The 24177-nt window shown below is 44.0% G+C and overlaps 2 protein-coding genes across 8 annotated transcripts; one reads left to right on the top strand and one right to left on the bottom strand.

The window, feature by feature from the left end:
* Positions 1 to 668: 668 nt before the first annotated feature.
* Positions 669 to 17060, bottom strand: TAF7L (TATA-box binding protein associated factor 7 like). 6 transcript variants are annotated; one of them, XM_081848379.1, is made up of 13 exons: positions 16925 to 17054; positions 13316 to 13384; positions 12336 to 12409; positions 11457 to 11535; positions 9747 to 9877; positions 9001 to 9154; positions 8617 to 8675; positions 7372 to 7444; positions 6393 to 6509; positions 3097 to 3276; positions 2835 to 2947; positions 1669 to 1776; positions 669 to 1385 (listed from the first exon to the last, which is right to left on the bottom strand). In XM_081848379.1, exons 2-13 carry the CDS (start codon positions 13326 to 13328, stop codon positions 1341 to 1343), a joined length of 1146 nt encoding a protein of 381 aa, XP_081704505.1. In that variant the 5' UTR covers positions 13329 to 13384; positions 16925 to 17054; the 3' UTR covers positions 669 to 1340. The 6 variants fall into 6 exon arrangements, with proteins under 6 accessions (XP_081704505.1, XP_081704504.1, XP_081704508.1 ...); XM_081848378.1 differs by having other exon boundaries at positions 9747 to 9880; XM_081848382.1 differs by lacking the exon at positions 12336 to 12409 and having other exon boundaries at positions 16925 to 17060.
* Positions 16956 to 22474, top strand: LOC309334203 (magnesium transporter NIPA2-like). Of its 2 annotated transcripts, none has more exons than XM_081848383.1 (6): positions 16956 to 17096; positions 19374 to 19521; positions 19689 to 19745; positions 20182 to 20272; positions 20376 to 20536; positions 21070 to 22474. In XM_081848383.1, exons 2-6 carry the CDS (start codon positions 19383 to 19385, stop codon positions 21705 to 21707), a joined length of 1086 nt encoding a protein of 361 aa, XP_081704509.1. In that variant the 5' UTR covers positions 16956 to 17096; positions 19374 to 19382; the 3' UTR covers positions 21708 to 22474. The 2 variants fall into 2 exon arrangements, with proteins under 2 accessions (XP_081704509.1, XP_081704510.1); XM_081848384.1 differs by lacking the exon at positions 16956 to 17096 and adding an exon at positions 17121 to 17346.
* Positions 22475 to 24177: the final 1703 nt, after the last annotated feature.

Consider the following 24177-nt stretch of genomic DNA (forward strand, 5'->3'; position numbering starts at 1 on the left):
TTTCCAAACAAATTATCAACTTGTTTACAATCTCATGTCCACTCATTCAAATATAATCTAGCACTTCTTCCAAAAAATTTTTATATTTTCTTTAGTCTCACTTATCATCAAATTTAAATCTAGTTTAGTGGTGGCCAATTTTTTATAATCTAGCATCCTTCTTAACATTCAACCAAATTACAATGTTTTTGTAGATACATCTTAAACTTCTCCCAGTCTTCCTCCATCTTCTCTACTCCCAGATCACGGATTCTGCCGGTCATCTCGGCCGACAATTTCCATTATCTCTGACCACTGACCATACTGGCTGAGGGGAGCTGAGCTGAATATCTGGAGACTCACATGTTCATTTTGTTTTTAAAAGACACAACCCACACTGAGGTCAAGAGGCATAATATTACACTCACTCACTCTCTTTAAAATAACAGACAGTGATTAGATTGTGACTACAAATGGAATGATGCAGTGCGAAGTTGTGAAGGGACAGAGCATGAGCAGGAATGGGCAGAATACTTGATGATGAGGATACCCATTACCTTCTGAACCTATTGTGTGTTGAAATTGTTTAGCCATAAGAATTAAAAAGCTATTCCTCTGGAGAGAGAAAGCTGGGATTAGCTTGTGTGTATCCAACCATCTTGGGGAAACTGTCCACATTACAAAAAATATGAGATCAATAAACATACATTTTTATTTGCTGTTATTTTGTAGGTAAACCTCTTACAGACAACAAATGTCAATACATGAAGGATGGGAACAGTGGTGTTTTCCTTCTCACAAGTCGCTTCTGCACTGTGCCCTAACAACTCTCTTCCAGGAAAGAAATAATTTCACACTACTCTTAGGAGCATAAGCTGCTTTTTAAAATAAAAAATAAAAATGAGAAGGTTGCATGCTGGCTCAGCATAAAGTAAAATAATTAAATTATTTTTTAAAATTATATTAAAAATCATTATTTCTATGCAGCTCGTCTGGCTGAGTTGCCCCAGCCACTCTGGGTGGCTTCTAGCAAATTGTAATAAATTTTAAGGACCAAGACTGTAATTAAGACTTTTCTATCTTCATCAGGAGACGGACCATGTGTGTGTGCTCAAGGGAACCAGTGTCTTCCCCTCAAGTGATGGTATTTTCTGTCCACATGTCTGGTCCATTAGCTGCAAAACACCAGACCGTTGGGCAAATAAAACATCAAAAACTGACAGGGATCTGCTTCCCAGCCATAGAACCAAATCCGTCTAACACTGGTGAATTAAAAAGGGTCCCCCCCCAAAAGGCAGGCAGTCTCTGGAGCTTTTTGGTTGGCATCACATCTGTACTGGCTTGGTGTGTCAAAGCCGGACTCACTTTTCCATAAGGGCTTCTAGCTGCTCTTGAAGAGAGGCCAGCTGAAGAGAAACAGAATGTAGAGAGACAAAATATGGTTAAGAGCTCTTAAGCCACACTGCAAAGCACTTGCGGACAGTTCAGCTACTGGCAAGCATTTCACACTGTATCTTACCAGAGAGCACAGCATAATTTTTTTCAAATGACAAAAAGCTTTTCAAGTTCACAGTTGGGAAAATATGGTTCATTATCACATGGGGGAAAGACTTTAGCATTGCTTGTGGATTCACAATGCAGCTTGATTAACTGTACTGCCCCATTTGTCAGCCTTACAGACCACCTTACCTGCTGCTTCTCTAGCTCTTCCTGCTGTTTGAATTCATCCAGCACAGCTTGGAGGCGGGTCTGGAAAACAAGATGGGCAGGAAATGTGGCTGTTGCTCCTGTACTTTTCTAACAAAAGAACACAACACATATAGGTTTTCTTTTGCAAAGGGCAGTTTCATGCGCACAGCTGGGTCTTCAGCCTGCACTGACCTCCCACACAGACCAACCACAAAAAAGGCAACTGTGGCAAAATCACAGGTTGTGCTGCTGCATAACCCAAGGGTGTGGATTTTCTCAAGCCACGGGTTAAGATGAAAACAGCACAGGGCTGTATTACTCTCCTTAAAACTTGGTTACCTATTCAGGTTCTTTCTCAAATTATTGTCTAGGAAGTAAGCCCTGATATACTAGGGTTATCTACCTGCTCCCCAAGACGAATCTGCTTTCTATGAGGTCAGTTTGTTGACCATCCTGTGTTCCTTTAGCCATGGATCTCCATGTTGATGGACTACAACGTCTATCATCCCCGACAATTACTTAAGTGGAGATTATGGGAACTGTAGTCAGACAATACCTGGAGACTCAAGGCTGAAGAATGCTGACATTCTAGTTCAGTACTGTCTACTGCAGGGGTGCGTAAATATCATGCCAGGGGGTCAAATGTCACCCTCCAGGCTGCTCTATTTGGCCCACGGGAATCTCCCCAAGCCACACCCCTAAGAAGCCCTACTTCACAACCTCCCTTGCATGCGACCGTCTGGCTGGAATGCGTCCTTGAACTCTGCTACTGCCTCCTAGTTGCTTGCATGGAAGACAGTGATGGGACGTATACTGCACAAAAGTAAATCTGACATTTATTGTGCTACTCACCCCCCAGAAGGCTGCCCATCTGGGAATGTGACACGTGGTCTGAAAAGATTGCCCATCTCTGGTCTACCCCAGCTGGCAGTGGTTCTCCAGAGTCTCAGACAGAGACTCACCAACTGCAACCTAATTTATTTTTTAACTGGATATTCAGGGAACGAGCCTGGGACTTTCTGCAAATCATATACTCTACCACCGTAGGGACTATTGTCTCTGCTGAATGAGATGCTTATTAGCTATAAACACCTGCCAAACTCAGCTGAGCTGAGCAGGCTTCTATTAGACTTTCTCTAGAGAAGGGGTGGTGATGCTGAATTCACCTTGAGGGCTAGGTTCTCTACTTTCATGATGAGATCTTCTTGGCGCTTTCTGCGGTCCTGGGTCTCCTGCAACTTGTCTTTCAGGTTGTCGATCTGCTTCTGGATTCCCATGGCTGGAAGACAGAGCAGAAAACTTAGCACTTCCAGAAACAAGTCAAACAATCCTCAGCACATTCTGGCACAAGCCGAGTAAGGTCCTGATTCAAGTTGACCACCCCATCTACTGTACAGCCTCCCTCCCTGGGGGCCTCAGGCATCATACCTATCTGGTTGGACCCTTCATTTTCTTGCTGTTGCCCATCTGATTCATTCAGCTTGCACTGCAGTCTCCTCGCTAAGTCTTCTTCTGTGTCCATGATGTTCAGGTCATCCCTCTCCTCCTCATCACTGCTGGTACTGCTGACATCCTTAAACATCTCCCGGAGCTCAGCATGTTCTATCGCTTTGAAGCAACAAGGAAAAAGGGAAGTTTACAATATGCACAGTAAAAATTATCCCAGAAAAGTGTTGCTAACCTTTTGGTTAGCGTGGTAACAAATAGCCTTCTTGACGCTGTTTTAATTTAAAGACCTCCAGCTTCCTTGCCAGGCCAGGTTAAATTCTTCTCTAGCCCACTGGGTCAGAAAACTGTACCCAAAAGCTACTATCTATATATTTTGTACTTAGCCATCTGCATGAAAGCATATAGAAATATAAGCATCAGCAAGCTGGAATATGAATACAGGCAACTACCTTATACTAGGTCAGATTATTTGCTCATTTAGCTCAGGACTGTCCACTTTGAAAGGCAGTGTCTCTCTAGGAACTCAAGCAGAAAGGGGTCCTTCTCATCACTTGGTTCCCAATAATTTTAACTGGAGGTTATTATTATTATTTATTGAATTTATATACTGACACGGGTGGTGCTGTGGTCTAAACCACTAAGCCTAGGGCTTGCCAATCGGAAGGTCAGCGGTTCGAATCCCCGCGATGGGGTGAGCTCCCGTTTCTCGGTTCCAGCTCCTGCCAACCTAGCAGTTCGAAAGCACATCAAAGTGCAAGTAGATAAATAGGTACAGCTCTGACAGGAAGATAAATGGTGTTTCCGTGCGCTGCTCTGGTTTCACCAGAAGCAGCTTAGTCATGCTGGCCACATGACCCGGAAAAACTGTCTGTGGACAAACGCCGGCTCCCACGGCCAGTAAAGCGAGATGAGCGCCGCAACCCCAGAGTCGTTCACAACTGGATTTAACTGTCAGGGGTCCTTTACCTTTACCTACACCCAGGGGCCCCAGGCAGTTCACAAAATAAAACCAAGATATAAAACCACAAAATACCTATTAAGGTATCAGGGACTGAACCTTCAAACTCTGGCATACAAGGTAAGATGATCTTTTTTAAAAAAAATAATAATATTTATTACTTTTAAAGCTTACAAAAAAGAAAGGAGAGAAAAAAGACAAGAGAAAGAAAACAAAAAAGAGAAAAAAAATACAATACAATATACAGTATAAACAATACAAAACACAACCTTAACACATTAAACTAAACACAATAAGCTAAACAAAACAAAACAAAAACAATTTAAAAGCATACATCATACCTTTTCCATACTCTATCTTTCATTCCCTTGTTTCATCGACCTCCTCTCACCTCCCTTTTTGTATTCCACTTCTATTAATTGTTTCAGCAATTCCTTTCCATCTTTCTCTATTTTCTATCATATAAATGTCTTAACATATTTTTAATCTTATTTCCATTAAAACTAGTATACTTATTTAAGCTTAACTCCTTATAACATTTCTACTAAGGCCATAAAATTTCATTCCAACATTTTTCTATCACTCATTAATTTTATAATATTTCTATATATAGACTTTAAATTTTCCAATCGTCTTCCACCATCTCCTCTCCCCGGTCTCGGACTCTGCCAGTCACTTCCGTCAACTCCATTCAGTCCATCAACCTGGAGATCTTATGTCCGAGGCTCTTAACTCTTTTCCAAGTCCCTTCTGCAGGTCTTCTTCATATTCTTTGATGCTATAGAGCAGATCTCGAGGAAACTCCGACCTAACAATACTTTTATTCCTTCTCGACAGGTCAGCCAAATTTCCATAGTTAAAGCTAAAATCCATAAAGTATTTCAGGACATGTTTCAAGATTCCTCCAAATCCAAAGGCCCCCAGAACTCCAGTCTCCTCCTGACCCAAGTCCATGTCCCAAAAGTCAGTTAATCTCTGCATGGAGGGATCTTTCCAGCTTTCCTTCTCCAGTCCAGGCCGGGCTCCAATCCTCCAAATCTGGCTTTTTCTAGATTCAATCATAAAAGGGCTCATAGTCCTCAATTTGCCTCCCACTTGTATTGCTTTAGGTTCGACAACAACAACTTTCTCCTTCTCCTTCTCCACATTTTGTTCTGCTAAAGTAGATTCCTGAAGCAAATCCTGAATAATTTCTGTATTGGTGCTCACTTTTTGTCCCAAATTAATCACTTTTTGTCCCAAGTTATCAATTTTAGTAGTCATAACATCCGTCTTCTTGTGAAGCTGTTCCAACGAATAGCTTATCTTACATAATGCAGTCACAAAGGCTTCTCCTGTCGACATTCTTAAATGGTCCAAGGTCAATCCCTGATTCTCACAGTTCTTATCCTGCAGCTGGAGATTCCCCAGCTCCACTCTTGTAACAGTTTCAAAAGCTCCCTCTAGAGGGAAACAGTCTCCACTTGTATCAATCCTTTCAAGCACAGTTCCAAAAGTAAAGTTAGTTTCAATTTTCAGTTACTTTTCCTCCTTTTTAAACGCAGAAGAGGGCAATGGAAACAATATATTTCTCTTATTTAACTAACTGTCAACATACGTTTTATTCACAGTCAATGAACTCTCCCAAAACGTCAATCTACTGGCAGCCCGTTTCCAGGTTCAGAGCAGTGGTAATTTAATTTTTATCACTCTCTCCTGCAGGCTTACACGATCCAAAATTTCCCCCCTCTTCTCCTGCTTCCAAGGGGGGTTTAATGATTTTAATCGATGGAAGTTTAATCCTTTACATAAGGCTTTCCAAGACCTTAGCTTGCAGCATCTTTGCTTCAATCTATTTACAAAAGGGGAAGGCGGACTTCCTGTTTGAAACCTTCCCGTTTCGATACCAAATTAAGACGTTTGTAAATCCAATTTTCCGTTCTACTCACGGGTAGTTGTTTAGAATCAAATTGTCCACAGGAAAAAGTCAGCGCTCTCCGGCAACAGCAGTGCGGCTTCACTCCGTGAAAAAAGCAGTCAATTTGAAGCACCGCGCCACTCACCCCACGTCGCTCCGGATCCCCAAAACTGGGTTTCCCCGCGAGCAGGGGAGACGCAAAGGGTGCCAGCCGAATCCCACATTCACAAGCTTCTCCCGCCTGTGATTTTAGTGGGTCCCCGCCTTCGCCGTGGCGGTCAGACCCTGATTTCCACGGAGCAAATTCCTCCCGATCGGAGGAACTCCGCCATTGCCGGAGGCACCAACCTGGAAGTCCCCAAGGTAAGATGATCTACAGCTCTTCCTTTAAGTTAGGGAGCTACTGAAGTTTGACAATACCTGCAGTACCATGGCTTGGTTTGTGTCCAGACAGTCCAGGAGAAGAAATATCCAAGCTTGTGAGTGAACCATGGTTGTCAGGGTCTTTTGTTTCATCTTCGGCAATGACCTCCCAGCCTTAGAACAGGTACAGAAGAGTCAAGGAAAAACCAGTTCAATAGGGAGGCATCCTCTAGAAAAATGGAATCTGCGCTGGTAAATTGATGCTACAGCAATATTCTTCAGATGATTAGAAAACACTCTCCAGCTTTCCACTGAAGCACATTAATTGATGTCTACACCTGTTCCTTTTTTGCATACACTGCTTTCCTGAACAGGTATGGTACAAGGCAGTGCTGGCTGGTACCCACTGGAACTAGTGGGGCAGAAGGTAGGGAGACAAACAGTAGGTACAACCAGAGACAAGGATAGGTGGAGCCAATAACTCTGGTTCTGTTCCCACCCTCCTCCTTGCTGAGTTTTACAAGGGCAATACTGAGACTGAGAAAGAGGAAGCTGACAAGCAATTCCACTTTTCAGACTGGAGGAAAATAGCAAGGCAAGCAGATGTGGCTAGCTGAGGGCAGACTGAGGACAGTTAGCAAAGCAGTGCCCAAGGTGCCCTAATGGACTAGCCTCTGTAAGTGCCATAAATCCCAAGAAAGATGCCGCCAGGATATGTCTGCTCACATTCAGTCAGATGCAAGCAGACTCTTCCACTCTGGGTCTTTGCCATACACAGAAATCTACTTGCATCCATACAAATGCAAAAAAGAACAACAGCCACCACCAGCTGGCCTAACCAGAGCAACATGCAGAAAGTCACAAGTGTGGGGGATGAGAGGAGACACACAATGCATGTGAGGACAAGCATGCAATGCTTGCTGGGGTCAAGATTGTGGGATACCTCTGCCCCCAAACATACATTCAGCACTTGTGTATTCAGGCAAGGATGGCAAACTGGTCTACATAAAGAGCAAACACTATAAAGAAAGGATACGGACTCCGACAGCTTCAGCATCTGTGCTCAGCAGGCGCTTCACTTCCTTTTCCACATCTGGAGACTCAATGTACTGGGCCAGAGAGGAAGAAAGAAAGAAAAACAATTACGCACCCACAAGTTGGTTGTGCCTCAGCCCAAAGTGTCATTCCTACTGGATGCCACAGGCACAACTGCAACCTTTCTACCTCCATTTTCAAAGGCATTCCTGAGCCATCCTGTAAGATTCCTGCAATTATTCCAAGCAAGTCACAACTTCTTCTCCAAAGGCCTTCAAATGGAGATAGGTGGAAAGGTCTACCATCAGACCAGGGAGGACAATTTATGGCATATCACTTAGTGCTTCCTGATCGCTCAGATTCTCACAAAGAATGTTGGATAAGTCAGACCTTGGCCTGTTCCAGCAAGGAACTTCTTACGGTTTTTAGATCTGCATATTCAGGATCATTTGGCACACTTTAGCACATAGCCTTCCCCATCACAGTGGGGGCCCCCACTCTCTCTTGCAACTCCCATCATCCCTGACCATTGGTAACCTGGGCTGGCAAGGATGGGAGTACAAGTTCAAAACATCTGGAGGGCACTGGGTTGGGGAAGCTGCCTTAAAATATTCTATGCTCTCTTATTTTATACACTGAAAAACATAAATATGGGAATCATGGGGATTCCACTTGAAAAACAGCAACAACAAAACAGACCACACAAGACTGGTCAATCTGTTCCTGCTGACTGGATTACTACATTTTGTCAGTCAAGGACATGTGATTTCTCTTTGTTTTTGTTTTGTTTGTTTTTTTAAGAATCAAGAATGAGCTATAGTGGGATTTTTCCTATAAGAAAGAATGTTTGAAGCAATGTGCATCTTTTGAAACTGTGGCTACTACTCATGAAGGCTATATATTACCTCCAGTATCAGACACATACCTGATTCTAAATACCAGGTGCTAGGAATCATAAATGAAAACAGGCTATTGAGCTCAGGTCCTTCTTATGGGTTTAATCAACTATAGCAAGCTATCAAATATACATTCATTGAAAGTTCTAGATGGAGACACAACTGTGCTGGTGACCCTCTGTTGTTGTCTTTCTTGTCAATGTAGCAATGAAATCATGCCAGACTGGTGAACATTTATCTGATCTGGTGGAACTTTTAGCCTGCTTCAGTTTGCACTGTGGTTGGCTTTCTGCCACAGCATGTGTGAGCAACGATTCAAAGCTAACACCAAACAAGGAGATGCAACTCACCTTCTTCTTGGCTGTCTTCCTGAACCGCCTCTTCCTCACATTCTTCAGTGGGAGAGTAACTGGAACATCACAGCAAATTAATTACATGGGGCAAAAGGGAGAGCTGAAGGGCATTGTGACTTACTAAGGGAAAATGGGTCTCTCCTTGATCAGTGAGCTAGGCAGCAAAGACGAGAACAGCCAATGGCAGCTCCCCGATTTGGAAGAAGCCAAATCGATTTGGAAGAAACCAAGAGGGTGAGGGTGAATCTTGGTCGTATTGTATTGGCAAACAATACTCCAACTCCTTGAGGATCAATGGAAGGGACTTTTCTGGAGGTAGAGTGGGAAGTGGGCACAAAGTCAAGTAAGGAAGGTGAAATGAAATATAGTTATTCTACTCACTGCCATGATTCCAGAGGAACTTCTTCTCTCTGTCTTTGTCTTTCTTCTTATTGGCTTTGACATCGGTACTTGAAGGAGTTTTAGCATCAGTAGTCGCTGGAGCTGGCTCTTCCTGAGTAGGGTATAGTTCACCATCCACAGTGCACACAAGCATCTAAATCCCCAAAGAGAGTTATATGCAAGCTCAGTGTCAGGGATTCACACTGCTGGGTACCTGAAGGCTCTAATAACATTCATATTACTATTATGCTTGTAATATTAAACTTTATTACCACACATTTTTGCACATTATTATTATTTATGGTTATGGATGTAGCCATCTGAAGTTTCAGTATGGTATAGGTTTTGTTTAAGATTGGTACCTTCCTATTATTTTGGTATTTGAATTCTTGAACTCATGGAGATAAGGGCCCCATCGAGATCATTGTGCCTGAAGGCTGACCAAAATCTGAAGCCAGCACTGGTTGGATATGAAAGCACTGGGGAGAAGAAGAGACAACCAACCATTTTGCCACCAACAGTATTTGGCACAAGCCTCTCTAAGACAGTTCAATTTTCTTGCTTTGGGAGAACAGCCAACTGTAAGGAATTTCTCACACTCAAAATTGGGTGTAGATGTTTTACATCGTGGAACATCCATAAAGAGCTTCTAGCATGGAAATGAGAGTGGGGCAAAATTGAGACTGTGTACAAGACACAGGCAGGACAGAGAAAGTCTGATATCCAGACCATGAGACAATACTTACTTGGCAAATATCTGCTGTCTTATAGAAAGTCTTCTTATCGATTGTTTTTAAACTCTCTGTGATACAAGGCAAGTCCACCAGCTTGGCGGCTAATGGGGCCCGGTCTACTCGCACAATCCCATGGCGGCCATCTGCTGCAGAGAGGAAAGTAGGCTTGCACTTGAAGATTCGTGGTATCTTATTAGCAATTCAAAACACAGTTCTGGCATGTTTAACATGTATGCATGTGTGCTACTTTATAAGAACCCTGCTGAATCAGACCAAAGGCATATCTAGCTCAGTTTCCTATTTGCCTCAATGGTCACCCTGAGGACATGAGAGCAATAATCTCCTGCTTGTGTTCCTCATCAACTGGTATTCAGAAGCATACTGCTTCTGATATTGGAGGCAATGTAGCCATCAGAACTAGCAGCCACCAGTAGCCATGAATTTGTCCAATTCCCTTTTAAAGTCATCCTAGCTGCTGGCTGTCACTACATCTTGGGGTAGCAAATTACACAGTAACTATAAACAATTAACTACAAATTATGTGAAGAAGTTGTTCCTTTTGTCTGTCCTCTCAACATTTGGCTCCACTGGATGCCAAATTCTATGAGAGAGTGAGAAAAACTTCTCTGTGTCCGCATCATTTTATACAGGCATCCTCACACTAACAAGGGGGTTGCTTCCAGCCCCCTGCACACATAAGTGAAATCGTATAAAGCGTGGCGCACCCTCTAAACTCCCTCTCATACCAAAAATACTGTATCAAAAAATATGCACAACTAGAATTGACATTCTGGGGTCAGCTGGAGGCTGTGTGGGAAAGAGGCTGCTGCTCCTGAGCTACCCCACATGTCGGCTGTTAGACAAGGAGGCTAAGCAGCCAGAACAAAGCCCCACTGTGCTTCCGGTCTCTTCGGGGCTTCCTCTGCCCTCACTGGCATCGTCTTCAGGCTCCATAGAGGGTCTCCTCGTGAGCCAGCTCCCTCCTGCCATTTCTAGGTTTGGATTGAATTATTTAATTATTTCCCAGTCATGCATGAGTCGATCACACATAAGTTGGAGGACACCTATACATCTCAATCATGTTTTCCTTTATAACAAAAAAAATAATACTGGCATACTGTGCAGAACTTTGATTACTGCAACATTCAGTGATAACTTGCAAATGTGAATGGGTTATCATTAAAATAATGCTCATGTAACCTCAAACACATAAGTCACCTACTGAACAGCCAATCAAATCAAGTGATATTCATGCATGTGGAAACCAACATTACAGGTGGGAACGTGGATTAGATATATTATCTTCCTGTAGGATTAGAAAGAACGTGGATCTTTCTGATGTACAGAAAGGAGAAAAGACCAGCTGTACTACCCCCGTTTACAAAAAACTAATTCAACTTTTCCACTGTTTTTAGAGAGTGTGGAGGCATCAGTGGCAGAACAATCCCTCTCCCTCCCCAGCAATTTCATGTAGCCCCACCCAATAGCTTCCTAATGACTGGGCGTTCCAAACTGCAGGACCTGATGAATAGCTTAAGGTAATAAATGTGTAACAACAAAAGTCAAGTGTTCTAGCTGATTAAGTTTTACTCAGACTAGACTCACTGAAATTAATAGGCCAAAGTTAGCCATGTCCATTCATTTCAGTGGGTCTACTCTGAGCAGGACTAGCACTGGATACAACTCCCAAGAAGTAAGAACTCATTGACCTGGTCCTCTTACCATGCAATTCTATGGTGAGCCTGTCCTTCAAGTTGACACTTCCAGACTGGACTGCCCTCCGCACAGTAGAAGCATGTTCCTGAAAAGGCAGAGTTTATAATAGAGTCATACCTCAAGTTGCGTTTGCTTCACGTTGCGTTTTTTCAGGTTACGAATGCGGCAAACCAGGACGTGTTTACTTCCGGGTTCGCCGCTTCACGCATGTGCAGGAGCAATCTGTGCGCTTCACGCATGCGCAGGAGCGCTCTATTGAATCACATGCAGGCACAGAAGCGGCACTCTAACAGACTTTTCAGGGTGCGAACGGCACCCTGGAACGGATCGGGTCCGTAAGCAGAGGTACTGTCAGCATTTTCATCCCTCCCTTTGCAAGGATCACTAGATCATGTTTGTTTTACTTTCTGTCTAAAGGAGGGGGAGGAAGCTACTCTTCTAGACTTCCATCCCTAGCACTATGTGTCTTTTTCTTTGACCTGTCTAGAGACAAGATGGCAGTATAAGAGAGCTGTTTCTCTCGTACATGTTTGTTATGTTCCTTTGTTTGTTTAATTAGAAGAAATAAATTAGGTATGCAACAAAACCTCCACAGCTTTGCTTCTGTTACTCTGCTGTGTTTCAGGTGCTCATGTGAGCAAATGTGAGTCCACTGCACCAGGACTTATTCCTCGGGAATGCTGTGTTGATGTTCCTACGTTCCTGTGATCGGAAGGTCAGAGAAGGTGCTCCCGACACCCAGTCCATGCAGGCGCTGAAGACGTGGGCCGAACATGGGTGTACAGAAAGGTTCCACTGTACCAACCCATATTCATGCCTCCAGCAATAGAATCAGGAAGCAAGCACAGAGCACTTTGAGGCTATTTATTGCAAAGGGTCTCTTACCGGAGGCAGTCTCAGTATAAACTGGCTCTCCAATTCATGGGGAGCATCATCTTTGTTCTTGCTCATCTTTTGTTCTTGTGTTTCAGGGAACAAGAAAAGAGAAAGCATGGTTACCTGTTGGCCTAAAAGTAGCTTCTCTCAACCTTTGTTATCCAACCGGCTGTGTTGCTAATAGCCTCAAAGTAGCAGTACACCCAAATGCATTCTGCTCAGAAGCACCTTATTTGAAGGAACTAGAGAACTTGCACCACACACGAAAAGCATATTCTGGACAATAAAGCCACAGATGCAACTGGCAGCTTAAGAAATAAAAGGCAAGATGGTAAAAGCAGAAGGGTTTGCCCACATAGCCACTACGGTCTCCATAATTTACTCTGAGCCGCAGTTTCAGTCATACGACAGGGCAAAACTCAACAGCTTTAAGATAAAGAGCAGAATCAAGCTAGCAAAGCTTCTCTCTTCTTCCCCACCCCATACTCTGAAAAAGTCATTCTTAGCTCTTTCAAATAAGGTGTGATCAGCAGTGTAGAAAATCAGATTTGATCACAGACAATACACACAAGATCAAAGGAATGCAGGAATCATACAGTACAGTATAAGATTACTGTTTGAAGCATAAGGAGAATGCAGCCGTTGGGAGTAAAGATCCTGCCATTTATGAAGCACTGGGTGCTGACTGGGTGGCAAGTAAAAGTGGAGATTCCCTGCCACTGAACTAGTGACAGTAAAACCTTATATAAAGTTGGCAATGGATGCCACATGTGTAAAAGGCTACAGATTTCACTGTCTCAAAACACAGCAGCTCATCAACATTTTGGCTCCAGTCCGCCCCCTCCATTCCCCTAATCACACTCCAAAGGCTTGCAGTCCTCTTTTGGATAATTTCAGAAAGGCAGGAGTAATATTTGCATTTAGATCCTTCTTCTAGAAAGAACTACAGAGTCAACACCAGAGTATCATAAAAGAAACGAATGCATTACTTGTAGATGCCATCTCTCCTCTTCTTGCTTCACGCAAACGTTTATAAAAACTTGTACCATTCAAAAAAACTAAACATAAATGCAGAAAACAACAGTTAAAAAAAAGAAAAGAAAAATGTCTGTAGATCAAACAATGCCTGCTACTAAAGTGAGATTAAATACATCAAATTGCTGTTTCTCTGTCCCCATGAATGAGATTCTATAACAATAACAATAACAATAACAATAACAATAACAATAACAATAACAATAACAATAATAATTCCCTTAATAATAATAATAATTCCCTTGAACTCTTCCCCTGAACTCTTCCCCATCCCACATAACCTCTCTCTCTATAGCTGAGGATCAGCTAATCTGCAGGCAATAATTTGTTTACCTATAGCAAGGGTAGCCCAACATGGTTCTTTGCAGGTATTGAAGACTACAATTCCCAGCATCCCTGACCATTGGCATCTGTCTAGGTTGGATTAGAATTGAATGTGGTATCATCCAGATGTTATGGACTTCAAATTCCCAGACAGCATGATATTGGGCAAGGGTGATGGAGTTGTTATCTTAAAATATCTGGATGGCACTATGGTTGCCATACTTACCATAGAAGAGTTTGGAGAAGAAGAGTTTGGATTTGATATCCGCCTTTCACTCCCTTTAAGGAGTCTCAAAGCGGCTAACATTCTCCTTTCCCTTCCTCCCCCACAACAAACACTCTGTGAGGTGAGTGGGGCTGAGAGACTTCAAAGAAGTGTGACTGGCCCAAGGTAGTATATTTTCTTTTAATTGTCAAATAATTCTGTGTACATTGCGGCAGCCTTTGGCTATGTGCAATAAAACTGACTGACTGACTGGCCCAAGGTCACCCAGCAGCTGCATGTGGAGGAGCAGAGACGTGAACCCGGTTCCCCAGATAACGAGACTACCGCTCTTAACCACTACACCATACTGGCAAAAAAGGCAAAAAAGTTCAGAAATCAGATTATCCTCAGCTTTTTTAGTGGTTACCAGTATGAAACTTTCATACATTGACTCCAAAATGAAGCATTTTTTAAGGACCATAGATAGGGCACAACCAAAGAAGTAATGACATGTATGTTGTATAATAGTTAGTATTAGTATTTTGAAAAATAATTGGAACATTCAAAGCACTTACTATGCAGTATCTTACTGCAACAACTCTGCAAAGTCAGTCATTCTCCTTACACATCAGGTGAGCGAAGGGGCTGAGGCTGATTAAGCATCTGGATTGTGGTTCAATCTCTGAGCCATTACACAATAACTGCTTTTTTGTGTGGAAAGAATGCTTTGCAAGACTATCCAATGGCTATATCAGAGATGAATTAAATCAGGAAACCATATTATTTTAAACTGGGGAGGGGAAACAGACTTTACTTGAATGAAGACATCATTGAGTACTACAGGTACAAGACCAAATCCTTGCATTGTGCATGGATCTGGTTGAATAATGTCTTATACAAAGTCAGATGATCAAACCATCTAGATCATTGGTCTTCAACTGGTGGGTTGGGACCCACTAGTGAACTGCTGCGTTTTCCAAGGTGGGTCACAACAGGAGCATTACCACCATGCAAATATATGGTAAAAAATAAGAAATGGGTCCCCAGATGCAAATTTGGATTGAAGGTGGGCCCTGGGCCTGAAAAGGCTGAAGATACCTGATCTAGACCAAAGCTGCCTACCCTAAGTGTTAGTTTTCCATGCTGATACAGGAAGTGCCAGAGGCTGGACTGGGGACCTTCTCCATACAAAGCATGGAGCTTTCCCCATCAAAGCTGATTTAAAATTGCGCCCAGTTTAAGTGTATTAAAATGTATCATTTAACCACCTTACTTGCACATACAACAGGGAATTTAAATGATACTAAAAGCTACCAACTTGGGATGGCTTTAAGAAAGAATTGGTCCCATTTTGCATGAATTTATCTTATCAGTGGCAATTAGTCACAATGTTTACATTCTTCCTCCACTGTCAGAGCCAATAGGCCTCTAAATACCAACTGCATGAAATCACAAGTGAGGGGAGTGCTGTTGCATTCAGATCCTGCTTGCAGATTTCCCCACTACTACTTTTTTCCCATCTACTACTGAGATCTACTACTGAGAACAGGATGGAGGATTAGATGGGCTTTTGGTCTGTTGCAGAAAGTCTCTTTTAAGTTCTTCATTTTATTTTTTTTAATGAGTACACAAACTCTGCTTCAATTATATTGTGTGAAACCCGCAAGCAGGACCCAAGCATGAGAGCACATCTCCCCTCCTGCAGTTTCCAGCAATTGGCATTCTGAAGCAATACCGCCTCTGGTTTTGGAGATTATCAAGCATTGCCATCACGGCTAGCATCCATGAATAGTCATGTCCTCCATGAGTTTGTCTAATCCTCTTTTAAAGCCATCCAGTTTGGTGGCCATTTCAGCCTCCTGTAGAAGTGAGTACCATGGCTTAACCATGCACCCCACGTTCTGAAGAAGAAGAAGAAGAAGAAGAAGAGTTTGGATTTGATATCCCGCCTTTCACTCCCTTTAAGGAGTCTCAAAGCGGCTAACATTCTCCTTTCCCTTCCTCCCCCACAACAAACACTGGAGACTTCAAAGAAGTGTGACTAGCCCAAGGTGGCCCAGCAGCTGCATGTGGAGGAGCGGAGATGCGAACCCGGTTCCCCAGATTACAAGACTACCGCTCTTAACCACTACAGCACACTGGTTCTGCTGGGGGGGGGGCTCTCAAATGCGGAAGCAACAGGTGTGGATAATCAAGGAAGAGTTCTGAGTTGGGGAAGAGATAGAAAGGAAGGAGAACTGTTGCAGGGTTGGGGAATCTCTTTCCAATGCTTTCTTGGGGGTGCCATTTAGGGTTGGGGCCATCGACGAAACTAAGGTGGTGTGGCAGAGAATAACTGTGGCTTTGGAGAAAAAGAGCAACTCTTGGGGGGGGGGTTCTTTCCTACACCTCCTTGGCAGGAGGCTCGGGGCCACTGCAAAGTAGGGGAAGGAAGAATTCCGATCTGCAAGAAAGGAAAGGGGGGGACCTGGGTTGTGGGGGCTGCTTTAGTGCTGGGATATCTCTTTCCATATGTTCTTGAAGGTGCTCATTAGGGTTATGGGGGGCGTTGAAGCAGACAGGGGATAGCTGTGAGCCTGGAGAAGAGTAAGGAACGAGTCTTGGGGTGCTGTTTAGGGTACAGGCTCCCAGACTCTCCGTGTGTCCCTATTTTCAAAGGGCAGCCCTCTGACTGTCCTCCCGGGGGGGCGCCTCGCCCATCCCACCCCCCATCCTGGTTTCTGGATCTGAGCCCAGAATTTCCCATATCACCATTATGGGATAGGGGGCCGCTCCTATTTTCATCGGAGGTGATGTTGTGAGGGTATGGGGGTGCCCTGAAGGTGGTTTTTTCCCCCTTTGGGGGTGAGATAGCGCGGAGAGAGAGAAAGTGGGAAAGTCCCGAGAAATGAAAGGAAGGGTCTAGGGAGAGATCTGGGGCCGGCGGAGGCCTCGGTGAGCTGGGCTTGGGAGCAGCAGTGCTCAGGTGGGGCCTGTCCCCCCGGGGGGCGCCTCGCCCACCCCCACCCCCACCCCCACCTCCCCAGTCACTCACCGGCAGCCTGCAGCCCAGTGTGCCAAAGGTGGCCAGCCCTGCTCCGCCCCGGAACCAACGGAAGCGGAACAGGCGGCCACGGGGCGGAGGAGGAAGCGGAGAGAGGAAGGGACGCCGCGGGAGGCCCGCCGGCAGCTGCTCCTGACGGGGAAGAGAGCGGCGGCAGCAACAGGTACCGGCGCGCCCCACCCCACCCGCCGCCCTTAGACAGGCCTCGACCTCCCTGCTCGCCTCAGGCCTAAGGGGGGCCCTCGCTCTCAGGGGAACCGCGGAAAGCTTCCTTTCAAAAATCCGGATTAAAAATCCGGCTTAGTCCCTTATAATCTTACTTTACCTGTGATCCACCCCCCCTAAAAAAAAATCAGGGACGGGTGTTACTTGGCTGGGGAAAGCGAAGGGGAGTGTCTGCTTTTCCGCCCAAAGTAAGCCCCTTTAATGTTTTATGTTATCTTGGTGGTTTGTGGTTGGCGGGGGCGCGCGTGTATCTAAAGTAAAATTTGCCGCCTATTTACTCCGGAGCTTTCAAGGCAGCCTACAAAACAGCTAAGAGTATATAGGTATATGGAGACTTACTGGCATTTTGTATTATTTGTGTTTAATTGCAAATACGCAGGTTGAGTTTGCTGCTCCAGGCAACCTGTTTATTGAACATTCATCCTGGTTGGTTTGTGGAGATGTTATTTAATGTCCAGTTATTTCCGCCGCCCCCCTCCCATGTTTCCAGTGAATTTATATCCCAAAAGTCCCAGGCTTGGGGTTTTTTGTTTTAAGTGGGTGCCAAACCAACTTTTAATTGTGCAACTCAAATTTTTTAATATGCGTTTGACGCAACTCCAGATCTCCAGAGAGTCACAGCCAACACCCAGAATTCTGCTAGCTTACAGACGCCCAAAAGTCAGCTGAGTCTTGGTCTCAAGCACAGACACCTAAGTATTACAACATCACCTCGAAGGGAGAGGGGGATAAATATAGGCCCTTTTTCAGGTACAGTGGTACCTCTGGATGCCAGTGGGATCCATTCCGGAGCCCCGTTCACATCCTGAGTAGAACGTAACACGCAACTGCGCGGGTCGCGTTTTGCCGCTTCCGCGCATGCGCATGACGTCATTTTGAGCGTCTGCACATTTGTGAATGGCCGAACCCGGAAGTAACGTGCTCCGTTACTTCTGGGTCGCTGCGGAGTGCAACCCGAAAATACTTAACCTGAAGCTACTTCAACCTGAGTTATGGCTGTATTCACTTGCCATTCAAAAGACTTATGGAAGATCATTAGCAAGTAGTTCCCACATCATCTGTAGTACATGAGAGGTAAATAGTACCTATAAGGTTCCATATCCTTCCCATGCCAGATACGGTCGACAGACAATTCATGAGAGTGCAAGCTCTCCATGTTTCTTCTATCATCTGCTTTTGGTTTGAAATACTATAAGATTTTGGCCTGTTTTTTCCTTGGGGGGCATTTCTGCAGCTTGTGTAAGAGAAATTCCCAGTTCCTTACAACTCTGTCTTGTGAGTACCATCCCCGGACTAGATTTGGGTTACTTTGTCCCGTCCGTATATTTGAGGTCTTTGTTTGAAAGAAACTCGGAACGTGGTAATTAGCCTCAAAATAGTTTTAGATAACCTCAAGGAGTTTTGGATGGCTTCAGCAGGATTTCAGAGGGGCTTTAGAAGAGCCTCAAAGGAAGGGAGGATGTTTAAAATGCTGTCTGGTGACTCCTGGAGTCCTTAGCTGGCTGGGATATACAGTGGTACCTTGGGTTACATATGCTTCAGGTTACAGACTCCGCTAACACAGAAATAGTGCTTCAGGTTAAGAACTTTGCCTCAGGATGAGAACAGAAATCGTGCTCCGGCGGCGCGGCAGCAGCAGCAGGAGGCCCCATTAGCTAAAGTGGTGCTTCAGGTTAAGAACAGTTTCAGATTAAGTACAGACCTCCAGAACGAATTAAGTACTTAACCCGAGGTACCACTGTAAGCTTGTTTTCTGGGAGTGTGTCTTTTTCCCCGTGTTTTTAAAAGCTCCTACTCACTCTGCTGGTGCTCACAGGAGACTTGCTTCAGGCACCATCTTCTTTCTCCCCCCACCCCATAAGGTTATGATTATACCAGTGTACCCCAAGAGTATTTGAGGCCTGGAGAAAAAAAATCCCTTTTTCCTTCTGTCAAAAGTAGCAAAGTGAGGCTAGTTATGCTTACCCTATTAGTGAACATTGGGCCACTTCACAGAAAAATAACTTCTACTTAAAGGACATTGTGTCCATTGGAAGCATGTAGGTAGAACATGAGTTGCTTGTATGACAGAATACTTATTTAGTGAACTTTTCATAGGACATAACCTGCCAGTGTTGCATTACTGTATTTTAGGCTTCCTGCTATTGCAGATTCAAAATGGCTGTTCTTCTGGAACAGACATTTACACTCTGATCTTTCTCTCTCAAAACTTGAGGTGATTGAAATGGAGGACTCAATGGGACGTTACGACTTCTACATCGGACTGGGCCTGGCTCTCAGCTCTAGCCTGTTCATTGGAGGAAGTTTTATCCTAAAGAAGAAGGGACTTCTCAAGCTAAGTAGCAGAGGTGCTGTCAGAGCAGGTAATGATATTGAATAGGAGCTCACAGAGTTACCATGACATCTGTTGTGGATGGGGAAAATCCCAGAAACCAGGCTGTCCGTGCTTCTTAAGAGTTTGAAAAAGTTTTCCAGGCCAGCTTCTGTTTTCATTTAAACTTCACCTTTGGTTTCTTTTCTCTCTTCACAGGTCTAGGGGGTCATGCATATCTGAAGGAATGGATGTGGTGGGCAGGGCTGCTAACTAGTAAGTACTTCCATGCAAGATTTTACCATCTTCACCTACATTTCAACAACTTGAATTATTCCCTTTGCCTTCTTACATGACCTCCAATAGCTCCCGATGAGTTCCTTGGTATAAGGAGCTTTATAATAAAGCAGCCTTGCAAATTAAACCACCAGAGTGGCTGGGGCATCTACAGATGGATGGGGTACATCATCATCATCATCATCATCATCATCATCATCATCATCATTACTATGATTTAAAATCATTACTAGCCTGCCTAATAACCTAGTCATTTGTAGATTACTGATAGGAAGTGGAGGGGATAATGTTGAATTAAGAAGACTTCTCTTGCTGGTCACCTGACTTTCTCACCCACCATGAGGGTAAGAAAGGAAGATGGAATTTGCTCTTTGTTAACCTTTTTTTTGCCAATGGCAAACTGCTTCTCTTGCAGTGGGAATTGGAGAAGTTGCCAACTTTGCTGCATATGCTTTTGCCCCTGCAACACTGGTCACTCCTCTAGGAGCGCTAAGTGTTTTAGTCAGGTAAGTACAACATGATCAGATGTTTCCCAATCCCTAAGCCCTTTTCTGGAAATAAAGATGCCAGTCTCAGGTCCTTTCTCAACACAGTTGTATCTTCCTATAGTGCAGTTTTAGCCTCCTACTTCCTGAACGAGCACCTGAACATCCATGGGAAGATCGGCTGTATCCTTAGCATTTTAGGCTCCACTGTGATGGTCATCCATGCCCCACAGGAGGAAGAGGTCTCCAGCCTGGAGTCAATGGCGGAGAAACTAAAGGATCCAGGTATTAACTGCCCCTCTTCATTTACCTATTGTATGTACGCCAACAGAATACCATTTTGGGTGAGGGGGACTTGACAGAAATTGAGTGCTTTCCTTAATTTCATTGATGAAAACTCATGTTGATAATCAGTAACCTGTGAGTCAATAACTTATAGGACCTATTTTATTCTTTATTCCCCCACCGATGACATTTAGTTGGCTTTGAACCATAACAGTATCATAAGAATTCTAAAGCACACTGTGCTCTGAAAAACTGTACAAGCAACTGAAGGAGGAAGGTCTTGGTTCTAGTCAAACCCAGTGCAAAAAAAATTATAAGCTGGGGGCTATGTGTCTTACTTATCCTTTGAGCCACTGTCTAAGCTCTGCTGCTTATACTTTTTCCTCTATGTATTTTACTCACCAGATTCTACTAATTGAATCTAGCTTGTGCACTCATGGATCTGAACAAAACTGTCTACATCCTGCAGAAGTAAGCTACACCTAAAAGATTCATATTGTCCTTAACAATTTCTCCTCTCTCCTCCTCCACAGGATTTATAGTGTTTGCTGTGTGCATGCTGGTGAGTTCAGCTCTTCTCATCTTTGTGGCTGTGCCTCGCTATGGACATAGCAACGTCTTAGTGTATGTTTTGATCTGCTCTGCCATTGGTTCGCTCTCTGTCTCATCTGCGAAAGGCTTAGGTATTGCCCTGAAAGAACTGTTTGCTGGGAAGCCTGTCTGGAAGGAACCGTTGAGCTATTTGCTTTTTATTTGCCTTGTGATCTCCATCACCATCCAGATCAACTACCTAAACAAGGCCTTGGATATCTTCAACACATCTGTAGTCACCCCCATCTATTACGTCCTCTTCACCACAGCAGTTATGACTTGCTCTGCCATTCTGTTCAAGGAGTGGCAGCATCTGGTTCTGATGCACATCATTGGCACCATCAGTGGCTTCCTCACTATTGTCCTTGGCATCTTCCTACTGCATTCTTTCAGAGACATCCCCTTCACTGCCGACCTGCTGCCTCTTTTCCTGAAGGATAACCAAACAAATGTGCGAGCCGCTTCTTGGAGAAAGGGGGGCAAGCATCAGTCCTGTCTTCACCAGCCCCTTTTGGACTCTGAGGACACCCACAAAGAGGGGACAGAGAAAGCAGAGGAGCAATATGGCCAAAGTTTATGAAAGCTAGCACATTATACATAGCCTTTTGGCTTAAAAAAAGATATATCCCAATCCATTTTCCATGTTCCAAAGAGCTTCTTAAGACTGCTGCTGTTTTCCACTAGAAAAGTTGAATCAGATTCTAATAAGCAACACTGAACTATTTGAAATGCTTTTATGTGTGAGTCCTTTCACTGGTAACATACTTGAACCAAATTAGAGACCCAATCAGGTCAAGCTAGAGCTCGGCAAGTGGCAGCCCTAGAGCTGAACTTGCTGTCGCCTGCATTCCTTCCTGTGCATCCAGAAGTGATGTGAAGGACAAGAAGGAAAACCAGAGACAAAAATATGTGCACCTGAGGGGTTTTGGACCAGCCCCGACACAAAAAAACAAGTTTCAAAAGTAATGGGTGATGTGGCATTGGTAAGGAGGGTGTGAATTGCTCAGGGGGTGTTGCAGAGTAAGCAGAAGCAAAATACTTCAGTCTTCTAGTCAGAGGCAGGAATGCACAGCAGAATACCTCTTTCTCTTGCAATCTGCTGAAGGTAATTCAAATCTCGGGGAATGGTCATACAATATGTGTATGACCAAGAGGACTAGTATGTGGACAAACAAGAGTGTGCAAGAGAGAGGAGGGTTTCTCCCTGTGTTTTCTTCCTCTGGGTCATTTTAAAGAGCACAGATTAAGGGAGGACACATGAGAACACAAGGACAAGCCGGCATGGACAGCAGACCACTTGGGTTACGGAGAAGCTTGGCTCTATCATGTAAAGTGCCCCACTGATAAGGATATAAGCAATGAGTTCAGCTCTTGAATGAGCTCTATATTGGTGTACTTCAGAATGAGAATGCACAGAAGTCTCTCTCATGAGAATGCAGCAGCTACTCTGTTTACATGCCTGATCTTAATAACAGTGCTCTACCACTTTCTGAATGTAAGGACAGTGCATTTTAAATAATTTAAAAATTAACTTCTCTTTAAAGTATTATCAGGGGTTGCCAACCTTCTACGTCTCTTGGGTACATTTGCAAACCAGAGAACCTGTTGTAAGATACACACAAGCACATATTCTGTTGGCTACGATAGAATGCTTATTTCTCATTTCAGTGGGGGGAGAGGAGAACAAGAGGGCACTGGTTGTCAGGGAAGCCCAGTGCCACAGGGGCTGTGTTGATGATCACTTAATGTTGATGATGTATTAAGGTTGACAGTTAATTTATTTCAAATAAATGTTACTTTTCTTTGTACTGCCGTTAACAGTATTGCAGAGTTCATAACATTTTTAAACAACAACAACCCTAAACTTTCTCTTTTTAAAAAACAAAACTTATTTGGACTTCTTGCTAGCTGAATGTTACCAATTCAGTTCAATTCAACCTTTTAGCCATTTCCAGCCTTCACCCATGGTGGCTTTTCAAGCAAGACGTTCTCTTGGTGAAAAACTGAGTGAATTTCCAAATCACACTCTGGCCCTTCATCCATGCTTGTAAACCTGAATCATTTGGAGCCATTTGTTTTTAAATCAGTTTTCCTACCCAGTACATTGTTTCTGATGGCTCACTACAATCTTTGATGTTGCTGCTGCACAACAGAATTGGCTCAGATATGTTTTAATTCCTTCACACTGTGAGGAGGATCACAGGACCCATATAGGCAGTCACACAAACAGGCTGCCTACAAGCCTCGAGGTGATATCCAGCATAGTCATACTCACAAAATAAATCCATCAAAACAGTAGATTTAAGTAAAAGCAGCAATCGTTTTAAAAAGTAAAGGGACCCCTGACAATTAGGTCTAGTTGTGACCGACTCTGGAGTTGCAGCGCTCATCTCGCTTTATTGGCTGAGGGAGCTGGCGTACAGCTTCCGGGTCATGTGGCCAGCATGACTAAGCCACTTCTGGCGAACCAGAGCAGCGCACGGAAACACCGTTTACCTTCCTGCTGGAGCAGTACCTATTTATCTACTTGCACTTTGACCTGCTTTCAAACTGCTAGGTTGGCAGGAGCAGGGACCAAGCAACGGGAGCTCACCCCTTCGCGGGGATTCAAACTGCCGACCTTCTGAGCGGCAAGTCCTAGGCTCAGTGGTTTAACGCAGCGATCATTTTAGGTGCACCCAATTAAAGTGCAATCACTGACACACAGGTCCTTTGGGACCCAGAGGTCAGAACCGGGGGGTAGGGTGTGCTTAGGCACCAATGCTCAAGGGAACCAGGGATGGAACCCCTATGCAAAATGGTCCCCACCTGTAGTTTAAGCCTGTTTATTTCAGTAGGTTTACTTGGAGCATGTCTTAACACTGGATATCCCCTTGGTTTCTAACAGCTGAAGGCAGCAGCTTATGCATTGCCTACTTTCCATTTTCTTTTAAAAATAATGGCGTGCCCCCTTTTTCCTTAACTGTTAGGTGAGCCCTGTAGTTCCACTGCCAATCACCCTGGCAAAAGTTACAGCCCTTTCACTCAGAATGTTGCCTGGGCTCATAATT

This window comes from Podarcis erhardii (assembly GCF_964252035.2).
Source record: "Podarcis erhardii genome assembly, chromosome: Z".
NCBI lineage: Eukaryota > Metazoa > Chordata > Lepidosauria > Squamata > Lacertidae > Podarcis > Podarcis erhardii.

Bases quoted from the DNA above. Each gene is read 5' to 3' on its own strand.
- LOC309334203 (XM_081848383.1), top strand. From the start codon at position 19,383: ATGGAGGACTCAATGGGACGTTACGACTTCTACATCGGACTGGGCCTG. The intron at 19,522-19,688 runs GTAATGATATTG...CTCTCTTCACAG, and splicing joins CAGAGGTGCTGTCAGAGCAG to GTCTAGGGGGTCATGCATAT. The intron at 19,746-20,181 runs GTAAGTACTTCC...CTTCTCTTGCAG, and splicing joins GTGGGCAGGGCTGCTAACTA to TGGGAATTGGAGAAGTTGCC.
- TAF7L (XM_081848378.1), bottom strand. The intron at 2,948-3,096 runs GTATGATGCCTG...TCTGTCTTCCAG, and splicing joins TGAAGGGTCCAACCAGATAG to CCATGGGAATCCAGAAGCAG. The intron at 1,777-2,834 runs GTGAATTCAGCA...TTCTTTTGTTAG, and splicing joins TAGAGAACCTAGCCCTCAAG to AAAAGTACAGGAGCAACAGC.